This window comes from Hemiscyllium ocellatum, chromosome 35 (assembly GCF_020745735.1).
Source record: "Hemiscyllium ocellatum isolate sHemOce1 chromosome 35, sHemOce1.pat.X.cur, whole genome shotgun sequence".
In the NCBI taxonomy this organism is placed as follows: domain Eukaryota; kingdom Metazoa; phylum Chordata; class Chondrichthyes; order Orectolobiformes; family Hemiscylliidae; genus Hemiscyllium; species Hemiscyllium ocellatum.
Window position 1 is genome coordinate 3,714,418 of NC_083435.1, and position 24,886 is coordinate 3,739,303.

A 24,886-nucleotide genomic window follows, 5' to 3' on the forward strand; every position below is an offset into this window, starting at 1 on the left:
ATCTCCAGGGGCAGTTAGGGATGGAGGGAATGAATGGAGCCCTCCACCATCTCCAGGGGCAGTTAGGATGGGGGGGAATGAATGGAGCCCTTCACCATCTCCAGGGGCAGTTAGGGATGGGGCAATGAATAGAGCCCTCCACCATCTCCAGGGGCAGTTAGGGCTGGGGGGAATGAATGGAGCCCTCCACCACCTCCAGGGGCAGTTAGGGATGGGGGGAATGAATGGAGCCCTCCACCACCTCCAGGGGCAGTTAGGGATGGGGGGGATGAATGGAGCCCTCCACCATCTCGAGGGGCAGTTAGGATGGGGGGGAATGAATGGAGCCCTTCACCATCTCCAGGGGCAGTTAGGGATGGGGCAATGAATAGAGCCCTCCACCATCTCCAGGGGCAGTTAGGATGGGGGGAATGAATGGAGCCCTCCACCACCTCCAGGGGCAGTTAGGGATGGGGGGAATGAATGGAGCCCTCCACACCTCCAGGGGCAGTTAGGGATGGGGGGAATGAATGGAGCCCTCCACCACCTCCAGGGGCAGTTAGGGATGGGGGGAATGAATGGAGCCCTCCACCACCTCCAGGGGCAGTTAGGGATGGGGGGGATGAATGGAGCCCTCCACCATCTCGAGGGGCAGTTAGGGCTGGGGGGAATGAATGGAGCCCTTCACCACCTCCAGGGGCAGTTAGGGGAGTGTGAGTAAGTGGTGGCCTCTCCTGGTGAGTGAGGGGAGATGTCGCTGTGGAGAGGGAGTGAGGAAAGGGTTAACAGTGTTGCTGGTGAAGTGTCTGTCAGTCTGGGAGCGGGCCTTCTTGTGGAACCGGTTTGTGTTGAACACTGGGTGGGGACGGCTGGTACACCTGGCAACGAGTAACCCTGCCTCCCTCCAGCATTCCAGCCTCTCCCTCTCAGTGTGGGGGGGGCGGAGGGGTGGTGGGAGGGTTGGAAATGAACACTCAGCTCTCTCTCTCCGCCAGGGACCCTTGGTGTACGAGGAGAGGCTGGTCCCTCCCTCGCTCTGGGACAGCCCTGCGGGTCTCTGCTGCTGCCTTCAGGAAGTCCCGAGAGGCGGAACCGGAGATCTGGGATCCGCCGGCAGGAGAGGGATCCCAGGCCGGATCCGATCGTACGCGGTGAGTTAACGTCGCGCCCCCACCACCCCCACCACCCACCGGGGAATGGGGGAGGGGTGAGGAAGGAGAGGGAGGAGTACCCACCGCTGTGAGAGACCCGTAGAGATTCACACCAGGGAGTCAGGCCCTTCGGCCCGTCTCGTCCGTGCTGTCCCGGGAGAGGGCCCGCCCTCAAGGGGAGGGGATGACCCTCTGGGATTGAGGTGCGAAGGGGTTCACTCAGCCAGTGGGGGTGGGGTGGGGTATCCAGGGGACAATTTGGGGTCCTCTTTAAGACTGACTTGTGGATCGGTAATGGGGGAGCGTCAAGGGTTAAGGAGGGGTGAGTGGGGTGGGCCAAGGACAGATGGGCAGAATGGCCTGACTCTGCTGAGCGCTCTGGGGTCTGGTGCGGGTTACTGGGACTGCCATCCGGGAGACGGGAGAGTGTCCCTGGGTATTGAACAGGGGGGGTCGGGGAGATCATGGGGTTGAGAGTGAGGGGCAGGGGCATTGCTGTGGGTCACTGGAACTGCACCAGCCTCAGATTTACCGCGGAGACTCAGTGGTTAGCACGACTGCCTCACGGCGCCAGGGACCTGGGTTCGATCCCACCCTCTCGGGCAACTGTCTGTGTGGGGTTTACACATTCTCCCCGTGTCTGCGTGGGTTTCCTCTGGGTGCTCCGGTTTCCTCCCACAGTCCAAAGATGTGCGGGTCAGGGTGGATTGGCCATGGGAAATTGTCCCATAGTGCCCAGGGATGTGTAGGTTAGGGTGGATTGGCCATGGGAAATTGTCCCATAGTGTCCAGGGATGTGCAGGTTAGGGTGGATTGGCCATGGGAAATTGTCCCATAGTGCCCAGGGATGTGCAGGTTAGGGTGGATTGGCCATGGGAAATTGTCCCATACTGCCCAGGGATGTGTAGGTTAGGGTGGATTGGCCATGGGAAATTGTCCCATAGTGCCCAGGGATGTGCAGATTAGGGTGGATTGGCCATGGGAAATTGTCCCATAGTGTCCAGGGATGTGCAGGTTAGGGTGGATTGGCCATGGGAAATTGTCCCATAGTGCCCAGGGATGTGCAGGTTAGGGTGGATTGGCCATGGGAAATTGTCCCATAGTGCCCAGGGATGTACAGGTTAGGGTGGATTGGCCATGGGAAATTGTCCCATAGTGCCCAGGGATGTGCAGGTTAGGGTGGTTTGGCCATGGGATATTGTTCCATAGTGTCCAGGGATGTGCAGGTTAGGGTGGGTTGGCCATGGGGAATTGTCCTACAGTGTCCCGGGAGGTTCAGGATAGGTAAATTCGACAGGGCTCAATGTAGAATAACAGGGAAGGGGACTGGGTTTGGTTGGGTTACTCTCACAGGGTCAGTGTGGACGTTGGGTCAAATGGCCTGCTTCCCCACTGCAGGGATTCTCTGAGATTGATGAAATGTTTCCCGTTATTGGGATGGGGTGGGGTCACAGGCTGAGGAAGTGGGGTGGGCTGTGTCAGACTGAGCTGAGGAGAATTCTCCTCTCACAGAGAGTGGGGAGTCAGTGGGATTCACCCCCACAGAAGGCTGCAGGAATACAGTGTAGACAGGCAGGGGTCTGGGGGAACACAGTGTAGACAGGCAGGGGGCTGGGGGCAGGGGGAACACAGTGTAGACAGGCAGGGGTCTGGGGGAACACAGTGTAGACAGGCAGGGGGCAGGGGGAACACAGTGTAGACAGGCAGGGGTCTGGGGGAACACAGTGTAGACAGGCAGGGGGCAGGGGCCTGGGGGCTGGGGGCCCACAGCCTTGTCTGACATCATCAGGAGATGGAGAAGTCGATGTTCCTTCCAACCTCCTGCATCTCAGCTCATCCCTCGCTCAGAGTCAACTGTCCCTTTTCCTGACTGACATTTGCATTCTTCTCTCTCTCTCTGTCTCTCTCTGTCTGTCTCTCTCTGTCTCTCTCTGTCTCTCTCTGTCTGTCTGTCTCTCTCTGTCTCTCTCTGTCTGTCTGTCTGTCTCTCTGTCTCAGGGCTCATTCCCTACCTATACTGTCCCTCCAATCCCCACACTCTGCCACCAAGATAAATATCACCTTTTTCTCAGTTCTCTCCTGCTCTCTCTCTCACCCTCACCCATTCCCTCTCTCCTCACACCCTCCCCCCACTCTCCCTTCCCTCTCTCCCCCACCCTTCTCCTTGCTCTCTCTCTCTCTCTTCCCCCTCCTCTGTCTTTCTCCTACCCTGTCTCTCTCTCCCCTCCCCCCCATGTTTGTGAGATCTCTGTGTGTGTGTGATATCTCTCTCTCTCTCTCTCTCTCTCTCTCTCTGACCAGACTGTCTCTGTGTTCCTGAGGGGTTAATCTCTAACTGACTGAATGCTGGCACAGATTCAGGTCCAGAGTCCACACTGATCAGCTGAGGGAACTTTAATCACTCTCCCACTGATTGGGTTAGCTCCTCTGGGCCTGATTGCCAATTGGGAGTTATCTCTATCTAACCTGCTTACTCCCAGTCTCTCCCCCCAACACACACAGTACCTCAGTCAGTGCCTTCTCTCTCTCCCTCCCTCCCTCCCTGTTAAGGGAACTGGCCGTGTGTCAGCGTGTCTCGGGTCAGTGTGTTTCTGGAATGAGCTGTTGGTGTGTAATAGGAGCAGCAGTGTGGATGGGAGACTGGAACAGGTGGGGAAGACCGTTCCGAGGAGACAGCGATGGGTGAGCTGGGAGGGCCAGGGTTTAGCAGCTGGAGTTGAATGTGGAGATGTAGGAGGTTGGGAGTGGGCTGGGGAGGGGAACAGGAAGGTGAACTTTGTCTCAAAATGGAGAGAAACGTCAGTGTGGAGGGATCTGCGTTTCCTTGTATCGGGATCACAGAAAACTAGTCTGTAGGGACGTGAAGTTGAAAAGTGTGGGTCTGGAAAAGCGCAGCAGGTCAGGCAGCATCCGAGGAGCAGGAGAGTTGACGTTTCGGGCATGAGCCCTTCTTCAAGAATTCAGGCCCATAGTGCCCAGGGATGTGCAGGTTAGGGTGGATTGGCCGTGGGAAATTGTCCCATAGTGCCCAGGGATGTGCAGGTTAGGGTGGATTGGCCGTGGGAAATTGTCCCATAGTGCCCAGGGATGTGCAGGTTAGGGTGGATTGGCCATGGGAAATTGTCCCATAGTGTCCAGGGATGTGCAGGTTAGGGTGGATTGGCCATGGGAAATTGTCCCATAGTGTCCAGGGATGTGCAGGTTAGGGTGGATTGGCCATGGGAGTTGCAGGGTTTTGGGGATTGGGTAGATCCGGGTGGGATGACCTTTGAAAGGGTTGGTGTGGGTGAAAAGGACTGTCTTCCCCCCCCCCCCCCCCCCCCCCCCTCAGTGTCAGGGGAGATGTTGAATGAGTAACGGGTCAGGGGGTCTCCCGGAGAGCAGGCAGGTTGGGGCTGCGAGTGGGTCCATGATGTGATAGTATGGAAGGGTGGGGCCCAAATGGCCTCATGCTGCTCACCTTTGCTTTCCTGGTGATGGCTGTCTCTCTCTCTCTTTCCCCCCCCCCACCCCCTTGCAGGTGAGGTCCCCAGAGGGTCTGTCCATCCCCTCCCCCGTTGCTGCACAGTGCGATCCCAGGATGAAGGAGCGGTGCCGGCTGTGCGCGGCCGAGCTGAGGGGGACCCGCAGGAGGTGGATATTCGGCTCGTCCTCTGGGGTGGACCTTGGCGCCGTGCTATCCCACGTGCTGGGCCGAAGGGTGTGCCGTGGGGAGGGGGAGGGGGACGGGGAGGGGGAGTTCCTGTGCGGTAAGTGCGCCTCCTCCCTCCAGACGCTGTACCGCTTCGACGGGGTGATCGCCCGGGTGCGGGCCCTGTCGCTGCAGAAGGTCCGGGAACTCCTGGGCCAGAGGGAGAGGCTGCGGCACTACCTGCTGCACCTGCACTCCCGGAGGCGGCCCGCAGGGGGAGACTCCAGCACCGCCGGCGGCGGCAGTCCCCAGGGCAGCCAGTATGAGGCGCTGCTGGAGCAGGAGCTGGCGCTGTCCGCCTACGAGTGCTGGTCCCTGGAGTCCCGCCCCTGGGGCTGCGCGTGTCCGGGCCGGAGCTGCTCCGGGTGCTCGGCATTCCGGGTCTCCGACGCCGCCTACGAGAGCGTCTGCCGCTTCCCCCGGCGCCTGGCCCCCCTGCGGCTCTCCAGGGACAAGTCCAGGAGCATGCCCCTGGACTGGGGGGTCCTGGGCTGCAGCCCCGGCCAGGCCGGGGGCTGGGGGGCCAGCAGGTGGAGAGGGGCCGAAGGGTCTCCGCGCTCCGACGGGGGCTGGCCCCGTTCCCGCTCCCTCTCCGCCTCCTCCCTGGGAGCACCCCCTAGCTCTGAGCCCTACAGCGACGATACCCTCTCTGAGGAGGAGGGGGAGGGGGACGGGGGGCACTGGAGGTGGGCACTGTCGGCTGCACTGGCATCACTCAGGGCCATCGCCCACCGCCCGGTGCCCGTCACGCCCAGGGGCAGCAAGATCCCAGTCCGTACCCGGGCGGGAACCGAACCAGCGCTGGGAGCCCGGCACACTCCCGGAGAGTATCCCAGCGGAATCGAGGACTCCTTCCCGGAGATGGACGCTGACCTCTCGGCCGAGTATCTCCCCTTCGACCTGCGGGTAAGGAGCCTTTCGCCCCCTCTCTTCCCCTTTCCCTTCTCCGTCCTCCAACAACAACAACCTGCATTTGTGTGGAACCGCCGGGGTAGTGGAGCGAGGTGCTTCCAGTCGCCCACAGGGTGTGGGGAAGTGGGGGGTGGGGGGAGGAGGCAATGTTTCTTGCCTGCCCTTAATTGCCCCATATGGGGCCAGCATTGGGTCTGGAGTCACTTGTAAGACACAGGAGATGAGATTAGGCCATTCAGCCCATCCAGCCCGCTCCGCCATTCGACCGTGGTGGATAGGTTTCTCAACCCCATTCTCTAGCTTTCTCCCTCGACACCCAAGAGCCCACCAATCTCTGCCTTAATGCCCTGGCCCCCACAGCCTGCTGGGGCAGTGAATCCCACCGGTTCCCCACCCTCCAGCTGAAGATGTTTCTCCTCATCTCCATTCTCAAAGGACTTCCCTTTTACTCTCAGGTTGTGCCCTCGGCTCCCAGTCTCTCCTCCCAATGGAAGCACCTTCCCAACATCCACCCTGTCCAGGGTAGCCCCCCTCATCCTTCTCCACTCCATCGAGTATAAACCCAGGGTCCTCGAACACTCCTCGTAAGTTAAGCCCATTCTCGGGAACCTCCTCTGCAACCCTTCTCGGTCAGACCAGGTACGGCTGGGAGATTTCCCTCCCTGAAGGAGCCCAGGGGGTGAGGTAGACCAGACTGAGTTCCGACAGAGCCCGGAGAATGGTCACTCAGCCAGTCCCAGGGTTGGAGGGACTGTCTGACGGGGAGAGGGTGAGGGGGATGGGGCCTGGACCCCACTGGGGCTTTAGCGGATTGAGAGGCGAGCTTATTGAATGATTCTGAGGGGGGTAGGGGTGCTTGACAGGGGGAGATGGGGAGAGGGTGTTTTCCCCCCCTGTACCACCCTCTGGGCAGTGCCTACCCAGACACAGAACTGGTGGGAATTGACAGAATCCAGGGAATAGCGGATGGTTTCCAGACCGGGGACTGATCTGGAGTGGAACATTCGTTAGACTGATACTATCCCAGCCTAGATGCCCTGGGAACAGGGGGAGGGAGGGGGGGTCAGGTTCAGAGTTTACAAATGGCACTGAACATGTGCAGAGCAGGAGTGAACAGGAAGGGGTTTGGGGTCCCATTGGGGCAGTGTAGAGTGGGAGTGAACAGGAAGGGGTTTGGGGTCCATTGGGACGGTGCAGAACGGGAGTGTACAGGAAGGGGTTTGGGGTGTTGAGCGGGGGTGTACAGGAAGGAGTTTGGGGTCTATTGGGACGGTGTAGAGCGGGAGTGAGCAGGATGGGGTTTGGGGTCCATTGGGACGGTGTCGAGTGGGAGTGAGCAGGATGGGGTTTGGGGTCTATTGGGACGGTGTAGAGCGGGAGTGAGCAGGATGGGGTTTGGGGTCCATTGGGACGGTGTAGAGTGGGAGTGAGCAGGATGGGGTTTGGGGTCTATTGGGACGGTGTAGAGCGGGAGTGAACAGGATGGGGTTTAGGGCCCATTGGGACGGTGTAGAGCGGGAGTGAACAGGATGGGGTTTAGGGCCCATTGGGACGGTGTAGAGCGGGAGTGAACAGGATGGGGTTTAGGGCCCATTGGGACGGTGTAGAGTGGGAGTGAACAGGATGGGGTTTAGGGCCCATTGGGATGGTGTAGAGCGGGAGTGAACAGGATGGGGTTTAGGGCCCATTGGGACGGTGTAGAGTGGGAGTGAGCAGGATGGGGTTTGGGGTCTATTGGGACGGTGTAGAGTGGGAGTGAGCAGGATGGGGTTTGGGGTCTATTGGGACGGTGTAGAGTGGGAGTGAGCAGGATGGGGTTTAGGGCCCATTGGGATGGTGTAGAGTGGGAGTGAACGGGAAGGGGTTAGGAGTCCCATTGGGACGGTGTAGAGTGGGAGTGAGCAGGATGGGGTTTAGGGCCCATTGGGACGGTGTAGAGTGGGAGTGAGCAGGAAGGGGTTTGGGGTCTATTGGGACGGTGTAGAGTGGGAGTGAGCAGGAAGGGGTTTGGGGTCTATTGGGATGGTGTAGAGTGGGAGTGAGCAGGAAGGGGTATTGGTGCGTTGGTGCGCGTGAGGAAGGGGTGGAGGTGAAGGAACTCCAGTCTAGCTGCATCTGTGGAGAGAGGAAGGGGTGGGGAGGTGGGGTCCCTTCAGGACGGGAAGCTGCTGGGAGAAGGAATGGGGTTTTTGCGGAAGGTCAAGTTTGGGAAGGGGCTGGGTGGGTGAGCAGTGAGGTGGTCGCCGTTCACAGGGAGGGAGAGGGAGACGGAGGCCGGGGGATTGCTGATGGTAAGCACAGGTGGAAGAGAACCTGACCGGGGGGATTAGGAGCTGGGAACCAGAGACGATGGGGTGCTGCAGTAAAACCATGGGAAATTGTCCCATAGTCAGCACTTCTCACTGCGAGAGTGGGGACACTACAGGAGGCTGAGAGGACATTGACAGATTTTGGGGGGGGGGGCGGGGGCGGGGGTGTGTGAAGGGGAGATGTGGGACAGATGGGGTTCAGTGCAGAGAAGGGGGAGGGGCTGCACTTTGGTGGGAAGGACATTGAGAGTCAATATAAAATGGGAGGGTGGGCTATTCTACAGGGGGTGGGGCAGGAGCTGGGGGTAAATGTGCACAGATCACTGAAGGTGGGGGGGACAGGGAGAGGGGGCAGTGAATAAAGCACACAGTGCCCTCGGGTTTATTAACAGGGGCACAGAGTACAAGAGCAAGGGGCTGATGCTGAACCTGTCCCAGCCCCTTGTTAGACCCCAGCTGGAGGATTGTGTCCAGGTGTGGGCCCCACATTATCGGGAAGATGGGGAACACGTCGGAGAGAGAGGGCAGGAGGGATTTACAAGGACGGATCCAGGGATGGGGAAAGGTCAGCGATGAGGAGAGATGGAAGAGGGTGGGAGTGTTCTCTCTGGGAGAGAATGGGGCTGGGAGAGGGAGATCTGAGAGAGGTTTTCATAATCCCGAGGGGGGAGAGGGGGGCTGGACAGAGGAGGGAGGGAGAAGCTGTTCCTGTTGATATCTCCTTGGAGATTTTTTAGATTAGATTAGATTCCGTACAGTATGGAAACAGGCCCTTCGGCCCAACAAGTCCACACTGACCCTCCAAAGAGTTACCCACCCAGACCCGTTTCCCTTTGACTATTGCACCTAACGTGTGGGATAACGTGTGGGATAACGTGTGGGATTGCTGTCCCGGGGGAAATTCAGACTCGCACGCCCGGGTGGGTTAGTGACTGGGATCTCCAGTGATGGCTCCCATGCACTGTTCTCCCGCTCTCTCTCTGACAGAAGTTTCTGGAACATGACCCCCCACAACGTGACAGTGCGGAGCAAATGATAGCAGAGTTGCAGAAACACCTCGAGACAGCAAGGCACCACATCCAGACTCTGGAGAAACAACTGAACGGAGCAGTCTGCTCTGACCAGGTCAGTCTGTGCCTCCCCCATCCCCCCTCAGCCACCCAGCTCCACTTCCGGGACTCGGGGAAATCCGAAATGGGAATCCCGCACCATGTCTTGGAGGGGCAGACCAGTGACCCTGGATTAGGAATGGGAAAAGGGCGGTGGAGGGTGGGGTGGGGTGGGGGTGTGATGCTGAGAGTATTTAGCTGCTGTGTCCCAGTCTGGGTTCCTGGTCACCGATCTGTGCTCACCGCTCGCTCGCTGAGGTCCGGGCGTTGACTCTGAGCTGAGCTGTGATCGGTTTGGGCAGGTTGTGATCAGAGGTTACAGAGTGTCCACTCTGCACACACTGAACAGAGTAGGGTCACCCGCCAAACAGACAGGAAATAGAGGTCACCATCCCACCCTCCAGATACTGAGGGACGGACAGAGAGTCGGAAACTGAGGAACACCACCTCCTGGTGTGCTGGCAGCCTAGGCCGTGGGTCCAGACCACTCCAGAGGGAGTAGGGGAGGTCACCCAGGGTCCTGGGTCACCCAGCGGCCTGGGTAGGGGTCAGGATCTCCACCCCCTTCCCTCCATCCCTCCCTCCTGACACCTGGAACCCAAAGCTGCCCTTGGTGATGGTTACCATGACGACCACCATGGCTGCTTCATGATAAATGCCCCTCAGGGAGGGAGACCTCTCCACTCTCTGGTTCGCGTGACTGGCCCCTAAATGCCCCCTAACCCCCTCACTCTCTGTAATGGCTGAGGGAGTTGCTGCGTTCAAGGGGTAATTAGGAACCGGGGGGGGGGGGGGGGGCAATGACTCCCCCACTCCCCCTCCTCCCCCTCCCCTCCCTCTCTCCCTCTCCTCTTCCACCCCCCACATCGCTCTCTCTATCGCTGTCTCTCTCTCTCGCTCTCTTCCACCCCCCCCCCCCCCCCCCCCCCCCCACCTCCCAATGAACCCTGTGCTGTTTCTGAGGAGCAGGGGAGAGGGAGAGAGAGGGAGAGGGAGAGAGAGAGAGAGAGACCACACCGGGGACAGTCTGCTCGGTTGCAGTCTGGGCTGGGGCTGGGGGAGAGACACTGTCAGGGTGACCCCTCCTTCCCCCCCCCCCCCCCCCCCCCCCCCCCCCCCCTCACATCCCGCTGTCAGGATCCAGTCGAACTGGTCCAGGCAGTGAGTCTGCTCCTGGGCTGGGTTGTGTTGGTGCCGAAGCTGTACTCCGACACAGGAGATTTATCTCCACAGCCTGGAGAGGAGACGGATTAACCCTTTCCACATCATTCCCAAACTCCCTCCGCCTTCCGCCCCCTCACCCAAGTTCCCCAGTGTGAGACTGTGCTGGGTACACCCTTCCTTCTGCCCATCAGATTCACTCACAACCCATGGGCACGTCGTTCATCTGGGCTAGGCCCAGCATTTCCTGCCCCTGTCCCTAGTTGCCCCCCTTGAGAAGGTGGGGGTGAGCTGCCTTCTTGAACCGCTGCAGTCCATGTGCTGTGGGTAGACCCACAATGTCCCTTAGGGAGGGAATTCCAGGATTGGGACCCAGCCACACTGAAGGAACGGCCGATATATTTCCAAGTCGGGATGGGGAGGGGCTCGGAGGGGAACTTGCAGGGGGTGGGGTCCCCATGGATCTGCTGCCCCTTGTCCTTCTGGATGGAAGTGGCCGTGGGTTTGGAAGAAACAGCCGATACATTTCCAAGTCGGGAGGGGGGAGGGCTCAGGAAAGTGACTCCAATTGGTTGACCTCCATACCGAGAGGCTTGGGATACAGGAGCAGGGTGGTCTCGCTGTAACTGGACCAGGGGGTCTTGGTGAGACCACCCCGCCAGGGTCCGGGACAGTTTTGGGGGTCTCTGTATCTGGGGAAAGACGTCCTGGTGGTGGGAGGGAGCACAGCGATGGTTTCCCAGCCTGATCCCTGGGATGACAGGACTGACTGAGGGAAGAGAGACCAGATGGGGTTGGGATTATGTTTCTGGAGTTTAGGAGGATGAGCAGGTGGGGTGGGATCTCAGAAAGGTATAAAATTCCAACAGGGATTGGACAGGGGGAACACAGGCAGGATGTTCCTGATGACCAGGCCTGGGGAGGGGAGAGGGGGGGCGGTCACAGTGTAAGGATATGGGGTGGGCCAGGTCAGACTGAGCTGAGGAGCAATGTCTTCCCCCCCCCCCACCTCCAACGCCCCGAGAGTGGGGACCCTGTGGGATTCAACCCCCCCCCCCCCCACCAAGGAGGGAGGCTGGGGTGGGGGAACACAACATCAAGAGGGAGGGAGATCTCATTCTTAGGGATAACGGGATCTGAATGGGAAACAGGGACAGGGAAGCGTTGAGGCTGCACAGGATATTGGTTGTGGTGTCTCCTGGAATACCGGGTCCAGTTCTGGTCTCTCTGCTAGAGGAAGGACATTACCCACCTGGAGAGGGTTCAGAAAGGATTTACAAGGATGTTGCCAGGGTTGGAGGATCTGAGCTACAGGGAGAGGCTGAACAGGCTGGGGCTGTTTTCCCTGGAGCATCGGAGGCTGAGGGGTGACCTTATAGAGGTTTACAAAATTATGAGGGGCATGGATAGGGTAAATAGGCAAAGTATTTTCCTTGGGGTGGGGGAGTCCAGAGCGAGAGGGTCGTAGGTTTAGGGTGAGAGGGGAAAGATATAAAAGAGACCTAAGGGGCAACATTTTCACACAGAGGGTGGTACGTGTATGGAATGAGCTGCCAGAGGATGTGGTGGAGGCTGGTACAATTACAACATTTAAGAGGCATCTGGATGGGTATATGGATAGGAAGGGTTTGGAGGGATATGGGCCGGGTGCTGGCAGGTGGGACTAGATTGGGTTGGGATATCTGGGCCAGCATGGACGGGTTGGGCCGAAGGGCCTGTTTCCGTGCTGTACATCTCTATGACTCTTAATACCTTGTTTCTTTTGCTGTATTTTTAACAATGGTGTTTGAATAAAGGGTGTTTTGCTTTAAATCCGGTGGGTTGGCCAATCAAACTGCATCTGGAATCCAACACCTCCACATTCTGCCTTAAACTCAGAGTCTGAGTCCAGACGACCTTGTGAATATTCGGGAGGAGGGGGGGGGAGTGGTTGGCTTGGTGCCCAACCCCACAAACCCGTACCTCTCTCCTGCTTTGACTCTACCCTGGCCGAGGGGCCAGGATGTGGGCGTTGTACGTTCCTCCGGCAGTGGGGACAGTAACGAAGGGCCCTGGTCACAGTCTCTCTCCCTTGTTTTCTCTTCAGCAGCAGATCCAAGTTCAGCCGAATGCCGGCCAGGATTCTGACAGCGAGGTCCTCCTGACAAAGTGGTTAACGTCCCAACTACACAGCAAGGAGCGCCTACTCCAGGTGAGGATCCTCGGAGTCCCGTTTCAGTTGGCCTTCTAACAAGCCAAGGCAATTCGCAATGGACAGGTGTGGAATTATGGTGATGGAAGGGATTGCTGAGGGCAGCGCGGTAGATGTGACCTATATGGGCTTCAGTAAGGCGTTCGACAAGGTTCCCCATGGGAGACTGATTAGCAAGGTTAGATCTCACAGAATACAGGGAGAACTAGCCATTTGGATACAGAACTGGCTCAAAGGTAGAAGACAGAGGGTGGTGGTGGAGGGTTGTTTTTCAGACTGGAGGCCTGTGACCAGTGGAGTGCCACAAGGATCGGTGCTGGGTCCTCTACTTTTTGTCATTTACATAAATGATTTGGATGTGAGCATAAGAGGTACAGTTAGTAAGTTTGCAGATGACATCAAAATTGGTGGTGTAGTGGACAGTGAAGAGGGCTACCTCAGATTACAACAGGATCTGGACCAGATGGGCCAATGGGCTGAGAAGTGGCAGATGGAGTTTAATTCAGATAAATGCAAGGTGCTGCATTTTGGGAAAGCAAATCTTAGCAGGACTTATACACTTAATGGTAAGATTTACAAGGATGTTGCCAGGGTTGGAGGATCTGAGCTACAGGGAGAGGCTGAACAGGCTGGGGCTGTTTTCCCTGGAGCGTTGGAGGCTGAGGGGTGACCTTATAGAGGTTTACAAAATCATGAGGGGCATGAATAGGGTAAATAGGCAAAGTCTTTTTCCCTGGGGTGGGGGAGTCTAGAACTAGAGGGCATAGGTTCAGGGTGAGAGGGGAAAGATATAAAAGAGACCTGAGGGGCAACTTTTTCACCCAGAGGGTGGTATGTGTATGGAATGAGGTGCCAGAGGATGTGGTGGAGGCTGGTACAATTACAACATTTAAGAGGCATTTGGATGGGTATATGAATAGGAAGGGTTTGGAGGGGTATGGGCCGGGTGCTGGCAGGTGGGACTAGATTGGGTTGGGATATCTGGTCAGCACGGACGGGTTGGGCCGAAGGGTCTGTTTCCCTGCTGTACATCTCTATAACTGACTGAGTGAATCTCCTCCCCCCCCCCCCCCCCCCCCCCCCCCCCACACTCCCCCCTACGCTCTCAGATATGGAATTTCTAACTGGAATTTCTGATTTCTGGAATTGTGTTGATGGAGATAGGATTGGTGTGTTTGTCCGGGCGATTAGCTGAGCCCCTGTGTCTGCTCGATTTCAGAGGCTGTTGCTAGGTGACCGTGTTGTGGGGTGGGGCGGGGGCTGTTTGGTTTCTGTGTGCTGTGAAGGAGCTCGAAAGCTGTTTAATATAATGCAGCTTCTCTACTCCTCCTCTCTTTTTCACCCCCCCCCCCCCCCCCCACCACCCTCAGCAATGTCTGGAGTTGCTCAGGCAGCTGCTCAGTGGGTCCAGTTCGGTGCAGGATGTGAAGACTGACCTGGTTGAGAAGCTCCGAGACCAACTACGAGAGCGTGATGGAGAGCTGCAGGTAACGAGAGACGGGCTCCCACTATACACCACCCCCCCCTCCCCACCACGCCACCCCCACAGCCCGGTCCCTCTGAACATGCCCCACATTGATTCCGAGTGGGATTTATACCTCACCAGCCCGGCTAACGGGAACGCTCCAGAAATCCCTCCATCCGGCAATCCGCAGGGATTGGTTAACGCTGCAGGTGACGGACTTTAAAACAATAGAACACATCACAAGATACAAAACACATTGGGTTGTGCAGGTCAGAACACGCTGTCAGGCTGGGACACAGCACTGTGTACACGCTGTCAGGCTGGGACACAGCACTGTGTACACGCTGTCAGGCTGGGACACAGCACTGTGTACACGCTGTCAGGCTGGGACACAGCACTGTGTACACGCTGTCAGGCTGGGACACAGCACTGTGTACACGCTGTCAGGCAGGGGCACGGCACTGTGTACACGCTGTCAGGCAGGGGCACAGCACTGTGTACACGCTGTCAGGCAGGGGCGCGGCACTGTGTACACGCTGTCAGGCAGGGGCGCGGCGCTGTGTACACGCTGTCAGGCAGGGGCGCGGCACTGTATACACGCTGTCAGGCAGGGGCGCGGCGCTGTATACACGCTGTCAGGCAGGGGCGCGGCGCTGTGTACACGCTGTCAGGCAGGGGCGCGGCGCTGTGTACACGCTGTCAGGCAGGGGCGCGGCGCTGTGTACACGCTGTCAGGCAGGGGCGCGGCACTGTGTACACGCTGTCAGGCAGGGGCGCGGCACTGTGTACACGCTGTCAGGCAGGGAATTCCAGGATTGGGACCCAGCCACACTGAAGGAACGGCCGATATATTTCCAAGTCGGGATGGGGAGGGGCTCGGAGGGGAACTTGCAGGGGGTGGGGTTCCCATGGATCTGCTGCCCCTTGTCCTTCTGGATGGAAGTGGCCGTGAGTTTGGAAGGTGCTGCCTGAGGGTCGGCACCGAAATGTAACTTCAGACCGGGTTTCAATAGTAACCCCACCCCCACCCACCCCCCCCCCCCCCCCCCCCCTCCACACACACACACACATTCCCCCCCACCCACACATCCCCCCCCTCACACACATCCCCCCCTCTCACACACACACTCCCTCCCCCCACCTCACACACCCCCTCAGTCTGTGATACCCACTCTAACGAATGGCCTGAGTACTGTTCCCTCTATCCCTGATCACTAACACGCCTTTCCCCATTTCCTCCTGGCTCAGAGGTTGGGGTAATGCTACAGCAGGGGCTGCTGGGGGACCGAATCCTGCATTCACCTGCTCGATACACACTCTGGACTGGACAGATACACCCCCCACCCCTCCCTCCCCACCCCCACTCCCACCCCGCCCCGGTGAGAGCGAAAGGGGAATAGGTGCGCACCTCAGGATCTCTCAAGGGCTGACGCTCCATCAGCTCTGGGCGCTATTTCAAGGCAGAATCAGCTTGGGGTGTGGAGTGAGGCCATTTGTCCCATCGTGCCTGCTCCCATCCTATCTCCCCCACCCACACAGGAGTTGTTGCTGCTGGCCCTGCATTGGAATCGTGTGTGTGTGGCGATTTTATTTCTCCTGTTGTTGTTGTTGTTGTTGTTGTTGTGTTTGAAGGGGGCTGCTGGTGATACTTGTGCTGCTGCTCAGGAGAGAGACATCGAGGCTGAGGGGTTGCGAACAGCTCTCCGACAGAAGGATCTGGATCTGAAACGCCTCACCGAGGTCGTAGCAAGGAATGAGGAAATGATTCAGGTGAGTTACTCCCCCCACCTTCCCCTCCTGCCCCTCAATCCAGCGCAAACCCACTCAAACCTCTCCCAACACTCACCCAACAGAGGGGCCTTGGAGTGCAGGCTCATAGCTCCTTGAAAGTGGAGTTGCAGGTAGATAGGATAGTGAAGAAGGTGTTTGGTATGTTTTCCTTTATTGGTCAGAGTATTGAGTACAGGAGTTGGGAGGTCGTGTTGCAGCTGTACAGGACATTGGCTAGGCCACTGTTGGAATATTGCGAGCAATTCTGGTCTCCTTCCTATCGGAAAGATGTTGTGAAACTTGAAAGGGTTCAGAAAAGATTTACAAGGATGTTGCCAGGGTTGGAGGATCTGAGCTACAGGGAGAGGCTGAACAGGCTGGGGCTGTTTTCCCTGGAGCATCGGAGGCTGAGGGGTGACTTTATAGAGGTTTACAAAATCATGAGGGGCATGGATAGGGTAAATAGACAAAGTCTTTTCCCTGGGGGTGGGGGGAGTCCAGAACTAGAGGGCATAGGTTTAGGGTGAGAGGGGAAAGATATAAAAGAGACCTAAGGGGCAACTTTTTCACACAGAGGGTGGTACGTGTATGGAATGAGCTGCCAGAGGATGTGGTGGGGGCTGGTACAATTACAACATTTAAGAGGCATTTGGATGGGTATATGGATAGGAAGGATTTGGAGGGATATGGGCCGGGTGCTGGCAGGTGGGACTAGATTGGGTTGGGATATCTGGGTCAGCATGGACGGGTTGGGCCGAAGGGTCTGTTTCCGTGCTGTACCTCTCTATGACTCTAATTCCCCCACATTCCCTTCCACCCGGCCCATCCCACTAACACTGGGCAGTGCCTTCTACCACAGACCCACACTGGATCGGGGCATCTACTTACCCTCACCACCCTGCCCTTGGTTCCAAAGCTCTCGCCCTGGGGCAGGAGCTGGGGGGGTATTCCAAAGGGACAATGGATAGAGAGATGGGTGGCAGGGATAGGGGGGAAAGGGCAGGAGACTGGGAACTGGGGGATAGAACCAGTGTAGAAGTGATGGGCTGAATGGCCAGCTGTACTACCCCAATCCTGTGATTAATTGATTGATTTGGGTTCACTCTCTGTCCCCGTGTCTGAGTTTGTCACTCCTGTTATCCCAGGGGGGGAGCTGGGTGCTCCCTCAGCCTCCCCCCACTACCACCCCCCAGAGTCATCCCAGGAGGGAATGTCCCAGGGAGAGTGTGTGAGGGGGGTGGGTGTGTGTGTGTGTGTGGGGGGGGGGGCTCGGACAGCCTGTGACCCTCTCCCTCTCTGCCAGATGCTGGGTGGGACGCTGAAGGAAAAGGACACTGTCGCTGAGCAGCTGGAAGCTCAGTGTAAGAACCTGAAGGAGGTGGGCAGCAGGAGGGAGAGGGAGAGAATGGCCTCACTGCAGGAGAAGGACCATCTCATCGCTCAGCTCCGGGTCGCGCTCAACAACAGCATCAAAGACGTGGAGGTGAGGGAGGGGGAGGGAGGGGGGGGAGAGGGAGGGAGGATAGAGAGGTGGGGAGGGAGGGGGGAGGATAGGGAGAGAGAGGGAGGAGGGTAGGGAAGAGAGAGAGGGGGCGAGGGAGGATAGGGAGAGGGAGGAGGGAGGGTGGGGATGGAAAGGGAGGAGGAAGATGGGGAGGTGGAAGATAGGGAGGAGGAGGGAGGAGGGGGAGGGAGGAGGAGGGAGGGGGCTTTTGGAGGGACGGGGGGAATTGGGAACTGGCCTCAATAATGACCCACCAACAACTCACTCAGCTCTCTGTCCCTCCCCTCCCCATCCCTTCTCTCACCCGTTCCCCCCCCCCCCTCCATTCCTCCCCCCGTTCCCCTCCACCTCTCTCCGTCCCCCCCTCTGTCCCCTCCCCACCCTCTGACCCAGGCCCTCACTGACTCAGTGTTGAGCCGGGGCCTGGAGTCGGGATGTGAGTCCGAGCCTGCCCCCCTAGGCCTGAGGCTGAAGGAGAAGGCAGAGCTGCTGGGCCGGATGCTCTCTGATCAGGAACGGCGGGATGTGGACCACCGGGAAGCCATCGCGGACCTTCTCAGCATCATCGGGAAACGGGACCAGGTCATACAGGTGATCCATCCCGTTCCCTAAATGTTCAGGACACAGTGACTTCCTAATCTCGGAATGGCCAAAGTCCCCCTCTGACCAGGCCCCGGAACCCCCTCCTGACCAGGCCCCAAATCTCCCCCTCCTGACCAGGCCCCGAATCTCCCCCTCCTGACCAGGCCTCAAAACCCCCTCCTGACCAGGCCTCGAAACCCCCTCCTGACCAGGCGCCGGAACCCCCCTCCTGACCAGGCGCCGGAACCCCCCTCCTGACCAGGCGCCGGAACCCCCTCCTGACCAGGCCTCGAACACCCCCCTCCTGACCAGGCCTCGAACACCCCCCTCCTGACCAGGCCTCGAACACCCCCCTCCTGACCAGGCCTCGAACACCCCCCTCCTGACCAGGCCTCGAACACCCCCCTCCTGACCAGGCCTCGAACACCCCCCTCCTGACCAGGCCTCGAACACCCCCCTCCTGACCAGGCCTCGAACACCCCCCTCCTGACCAGGCCTCGAACACCCCCCTCTGACCAGGCCCCGGCACCCCCCCTCTGACCAGGCCCCGGAATCCCCCCCGACTCAGCCCGAACCGACATGGCAGGGGTGGGAGGTGCGGGGAGCAGGGTGGTCTCGCTGTAACTGGACCGGGGGCTCTTGGTGAGACCACCCCGCCTGGGTCCGGGACAGTTTTGGGGGGGTCTCTGTATCTGGGGAAAGATGTCCTGGTGGTGGGAGGGAGCACAGCGATGGTTTCCCAGCCTGATCCCTGGGATGACAGGACTGACTGAGGGAAGAGAGACAGGATGGGGTTGGGATTATGTTCGCTGGAGTTTAGGAGGATGAGCAGGTGGGGTGGGATCTCAGAAAGGTATAAAATTCCAACAGGGATTGGACAGGGGGAACACAGGCAGGATGTTCCTGATGACCAGGCCTGGGGAGGGGAGAGGGGGCGGTCACAGTGTAAGGATATGGGGTGGGCCGGGTCAGACTGAGCTGAGGAGCAATGTCTTCCCGCGCCCCCCCCCCAAAGAGAGTGGGGACCCTGTGAGATTCACCTCTCACCCCCACCCCCCAACAGAGGGGGATGGAATGGGGGAACACAGCATCAAGAAGGAGGGCGATCTCATTCTTAGGGATAAAGGGTTTGGGGGAGAAAGTGGGCAGGGGAGACTGAGTTGGAAGGGTGACAGGCTGGAGGGGCTGAAGGGCCACTTCCTGCTGTCTCCTCTCTGTGTGTGTGTGTGTAAATGGAATCCATCTCATTGTTCCTCCATCTTGGATCCCCAGTTTGGGAATAATTTCCGAGTGTGAGTGTGAGTGTGAGTGTGAGTGTGAGTGTGAGTGTGAGTGTGAGTGTGAGTGTGAGTGTGAGTGTGAGTGTGAGTGTGAGTGTGACTTTTGTTTTTTGAGTCTGTTTTCTGTCCTCCCTCAGGAACTATCGCAGCGTCACCGGGAAGTGCTGGCCAGTGAGGCCGAGAAAGTCCGGAGTCTCCGGACACAGCTCTCCGCCAGAGAGCGGGAAGTGGCCAAACTCCAGACCTTGCAGTCAACTCGGGTTCAGGAATGTTTGACTGAACTGGAGGACCTGAGGGGAATACTGGAACACAAGGACCAAGTGATCCTGGTAGGGCCTTCCCTGCCGACCTGGGGTATTGGGGTTCAGATAGTTCAGGGTATTGGGGTTCAGGGTGTCAGGGTGTTGGGGTCTTTGGGTTCAGGGGGTAGGGGTCTTGGCAAAAGGTGTTGGGCTGTTGGGGGCCAGGGTGTCAGGGTTTTGGGGTTGGGGGTTCGGGCGTCTTCACCCAGAGAGTGGGGACCCTGTGGGATTCACCCCACCCTCCCGCCCCACAGATGTGTCCGGATTTTGGGGTTGGAGAGCACAGAAACAGACCCTTCGGCCCCATCGGTCCGTGCTGATCGCTCAGGCCAAAATAGACTAGGCCCATATCCCACCGAACGTTTCCTGGTTACATTCGGTTTGAATGGTGGGACCCTGGGGGATTTACAGAGGAGTAATGGGATCCTGCAGTGCATGTCCACACATCCATGAAGGTAGCAGGAGAAGGAGTAGGCACATTGGGGACTTGGCATTATTAGTCAGGGCATTGAGTATCCGGGCGGGATGGTGACGATGGGAGACTTGTCGTTATTAGGGTATTGAGTATCCGGGCGGGATGGTGACGATGGGAGACTTGTCGTTATTAGGGTATTGAGTATCCGGGCGGGATGGTGACGATGGGAGACTTGTCGTTATTAGGGTATTGAGTATCCGGGCGGGATGGTGACGATGGGAGTCTTGTCGTTATTAGGGTATTGTGTATCCGGGCGGGATGGTGACGATGGGAGACTTGTCGTTATTACGGTATTGAGTATCCGGGTGGGATGGTGACGATGGGAGACTTGTCGTTATTGGGGTATTGTGTATCCGGGCGGGATGGTGACGATGGGAGACTTGTCGTTATTAGGGTATTGAGTATCCGGGCGGGATGGTGACGATGGGAGACTTGTCGTTATTAGGGTATTGTGTATCCGGGCGGGATGGTGACGATGGGAGACTTGTCGTTATTACGGTATTGTGTATCCGGGCGGGATGGTGACGATGGGAGACTTGTCGTTATTAGGGTATTGGGTATCCGGGTGGGATGGTGACGATGGGAGACTTGTCGTTATTAGGGTATTGAGTATCCGGGCGGGATGGTGACGATGGGAGACTTGTCGTTATTAGGGTATTGTGTATCCGGGCGGGACGGTGGTGTGGCGGGAACAGGGATGTTGGTGGTTAAATCTCACTGGGGTGGGGTTCTGGGTGAAGTGTAATTGGTTCCTCTCTCTCCTCTCTTTCTCTCTGTCCCGCCGGGAGCAGGGTCTTTTGGAAGACGGCCAAGCGAGAGACCGGCTGCTGTCCACCCTCCAGGAACAGCTCAGTGAGTCTGTGTTACTGAAGGTCACTATGAAGCAGACCCTGTGAGACCACAGAGAGTGTCTCGGTGAGCTCAACACCACACAGCCAGCTCCCTCCCTGCCTCTCCTGTCAGGCCATCACAACCACGAGGCCATTCTGTCCCTCAGACCCTGGTCTGTCCTTTTACTCCCATCGTGGATGATCTCCTCTCTCCCTCCCTGCCTGACCCTGTAGCCCTCTAACACGTTAAAACCCACTCTCCCCCTCTCTCTCATGCTGTCCCTGTCACACACACTCTTCCCTCTTTCTCTCTCCTTCTGTCTTTCTCTCATTCTTTTTCTCTCTCTCTCTCTATCTCCTTCTCTGCCTCCTTCTCTATCTCTGTCTCTTTCACTCTCACCCCTCGACAGCCCTCTGCTGTAGGGAATCCCACAGATTCACTCCCATCGGAGAGTGAAGAAATTCCTCCCCATCTCCATCTTCAATGGGTTCGCCCTCACTCTGAGATGGGGACCCTGTGCGCCCTAGAGTCTCCCACCCAAGGGGGGAATACCCTCTCCCCATCTCTTCCCCCTGTGAATGTTCTCTGTATCGATAAGGTCACCTCTCAATCTTCTCCACTCCAATGGGGACCAGAGCCCATTCCCTCCCCATCGGACAGTCGCTTCATCCCTGAGAGTGGCCGAGTATGGTCTGTCTCCAAGGGCAGTCTCCCATTCCCCAGATATGGGACTCCCCCCACCCTCACCTCCCAGACTGCTCCCAGGAGTGTGGCTGGGGTCCCATGGAATGGTGGAAGGGCTGAATGGCCTCCGTTTGCCCTGATGGTCTGGGTCTGTGTGATTCCAGGTTCGGGACTAACCTCCTGTCTCTCTGCTGTTGTTGTGTTTGTCAAAGGGATGGACCCAGAACTCGATCAGCACATCGTCGATGATGATGGACACCCAGAGAACTGCCAAACGGTCTCCTCTCCCTCCTGCTGGAGCTTGTGGGTGTTCCTGAACCCTGTCAATGCGGACTCAACATGTCAACACGCTCTCCCACGTTCTCTCTCTTCCCCCTCCCTCCCCTGCTCTCTCTCACACCTCAGACACTGCCAGACCTGCTGAGTTTCTCCGCCAGATCTATGAGAGCTACCATTGAGTTAAGGATCATGTTCAGAAGAGTTTGTCCTTCTCCCCCTCCCTCCCTTGCTCCCCTCTCCCCTCTCCCCCTCGGATTCCCCCTCCCCAGGGTGTGGAACACCTTGTCTGGGTTGGTCTCTCCTTCCTTTCTGGGATTGGGGTTTGCCGGAGAGCTGGGTAATGCCTCACTTCTCTGGATTAGCTCCTGGGTGGAGTGAGCACACATGCATACACACACACTCAAATACACCCCAACACGTGCACACGCGTACACACACGTGCGCACACATGTACACGTGCACATGCACACGTACACTTGCACACACACACTTGCACGTGCACACACGTACACTTGCGCACACACACACTTACACAAACACGAGCACACACATGCGCGTGCACACACACTCACTCACTTACACACTCTCTCTCTCTCGCTCACATTCTCTCTCCCTCACACACATTCACACACACATTCTCACACACACACACACACACACTGTCTCTCACTCTCTCACACGCTCTCACACGTACACTCAAACACACCACCAACACACTCACTCACTCACACACACGTGCGCATAGTGTGGTTTCTGGGAATGGGATCTGTGCTTAAATCTTCATCTTCCCACTTAGTTACTGGGAATACTCCATGTAACATCTGAAATTCCTAAACGTATATTAAATCTTCTGTACCCGGTTTATTTTTTCTAATGTAAATTATAAAGGTGAATTGGTAAGGGCACGGGTCTGAACTTTCTTTCAGTCTCATGGGTCGATATTTTTAGATTCATTGCTGTGATGTAGGTCCCTCTGGTGAGGCCCAGCATTTATTACACTGTCCCTAACTGCCCCCCATCCACGTCAAGATGGGGAGGGGCTCGGAGGGGAACTTGCAGGGGGTGGGGTTCCCATGGACCTGCTGCCCCTTGTCCTTCTGGATGGAAGTGGCCGTGGGTTTGGAAGGTGCTGCCTGAGGGTCTTTGGGGAGTTTCTGCAGGGAATCTTATAGCTGGTACACACTGCTGTTACTGAGTGTCGGGGGTGGAGGGATGGGATGTTTGGGGAGTTTCTGCAGGGTATCTCGTAGATGGTACACACTGCTGTTACTGAGTGTCGGGGGGTGGAGGGAGGGGATGTTTGGTGAGTTTCTGCAGGGTATCTTGTAGCTGGTACACACTGCTGTTACTGAGTGTCGGGGGGGTGGAGGGAGGGGATGTTTGGGGAGTTTCTGCAGGGTATCTTGTAGATGGTACACACTGCTGTTACTGAGTGTCGGGGGGTGGAGGGAGGGGATGTTTGGGGAGTTTCTGCAGGGTATCTTGTAGCTGGTACACACTGCTGTTACTGAGTGTCGGGGGGTGGAGGGAGGGGATGTTTGGGGAGTTTCTGCAGGGTATCTTGTCGATTGTTCTGTGCAGCAGTGTGTACCAAGAACATTTCCTGTCCAGGAACAGGCCCTTTGGCCCTCCAAGCCTGAGCCAATCTAAATCCACTGTCTAAACCTGCTGTCCAATTCCTAAGCATCTGTATCCCTCTGCTACCTATCTACTCATGCATCTGTCTAGATGCGTCTTAAATGAATCTACCGTGCCTGCCTCTACTATCTCTGCTGGCAACGTGTTCCAGGCACCTACTACCTTCTGTGTAAAGTACTTGCCGTGTGTATCCCCTTAAACTTTTCACCTCTCACCTTGAAAGCGTAACCTCTCATTATTGAATCCTTCATCCTGGGAAAAAGCTTATCTCTATCTATCCTGTCCATACCCTCAAGGATTTTGTAAACCTCAATCAGGTTCCCCCCTCAATCTCCTTTTTTCTAATGAAAACAATCCTAAGCTCCTCAACCTCTCTTCATAGCTAGCACCTTCCATACTTGGCCACATCCTCGTAAACCTTCTCTGCACCCTCTCCAAATGTTGCAACCAGAACTGTACACAGTGTTCTAAATGCAGCCGAACCAATGTCTTGTACAATTTTAACATGGCCTGCCAGCTCTTATACTCACTGCCCCGTCCGATGAAGGGCAACCATACCATATGCCTTCTTGACCACTATCCACCTGTGCAGCAACCTTCAGGGTGCAATGGACCTGCACTCCCAGATCTCTCTGCTCAGCAACTTTTCCCAAGGCTCTTCCATTTACTGTGTAATTTGCTCTAGAATTAGATTTCCCAAAATGCATCACCTCACATTTACCTGGATTGAACTCCATCTGCCACTTCTTCGCCCAACTCTCCAGTCTATCTATATTCCCCTGTATTCTTTGACAGTCTGCTATGCTTTCTGCTACTTCACCAATCTTTGTGTCATCTGCAAACTTACTGATCAGCCCAACAATGCCCTCTTCCAGGTCATTTATGTATATCACAAACAACAGTGGCCCCAGCACTGACCTCTGTGGAACACCACTGGTCACCTTTCTCCATTTCGAAAAGCTCCCTTCAACTATTACTCTCTGTCTCCTGTTGCTCAACCAATTCTTTATCCAACTAGGTGGAACACCTTGCACACCATGTGACTTCACTTTTCCCATTAGTTTACCATGGGGAATCTTATCAAATGCTTTACTAAAGTCCATGTTTATGACATCTACAACCTTTCCTTGATCTATCAATTTGGTCACTTCCTCAAATAACTCTCTTAACTTAGTAAGGCATGGTCTCCCCTGCACAAAACTATGTTGCCTATCACTGATAAGCCCATTTCTTTCCAAATATAAAAAAGATTTTATCCTTCAGTTCCTTCTCCAGCAACTTTTCCATCATTGACGTCAGGCTCATTGGTCTGTAGTTACCTGGAATATCTTTCTACCCTTGTATGGGGGACAACATGAGCAACCCTCCAGTCCTCCAGCACCTCACCTGTGTTTAAGGATGCCACAAAGATATCTGTCAGGGCCCCAGCTATTTCCTCTCTTGCCTCCCTCAGCAATGTGGAGTAGATCCCTTCGGTCCTGGGGAGTTGTCCACCTTAATACACTCTAGCCTACCCAACACATCTTCCCTGCTTACATCAGCGTAATCCAGAGTAATCAAATGTCTATCTCTA

The 24,886-nt window shown here is 56.9% G+C and overlaps 1 protein-coding gene across 1 annotated transcript; it reads left to right on the top strand.

The window, feature by feature from the left end:
- Positions 1 to 848: 848 nt before the first annotated feature.
- Positions 849 to 22,580, top strand: si:ch73-95l15.5 (early endosome antigen 1). Its single transcript, XM_060850804.1, has 11 exons — positions 849 to 1,130; positions 4,651 to 5,727; positions 9,030 to 9,167; positions 12,399 to 12,503; positions 13,874 to 13,990; positions 15,601 to 15,738; positions 17,042 to 17,221; positions 17,636 to 17,833; positions 19,242 to 19,433; positions 20,673 to 20,796; positions 21,609 to 22,580. Exons 2-10 carry the CDS (start codon positions 4,711 to 4,713, stop codon positions 20,775 to 20,777), a joined length of 2,190 nt encoding a protein of 729 aa, XP_060706787.1. The 5' UTR covers positions 849 to 1,130; positions 4,651 to 4,710; the 3' UTR covers positions 20,778 to 20,796; positions 21,609 to 22,580.
- The last annotated feature ends 2,306 nt before the right edge of the window (positions 22,581 to 24,886 follow it).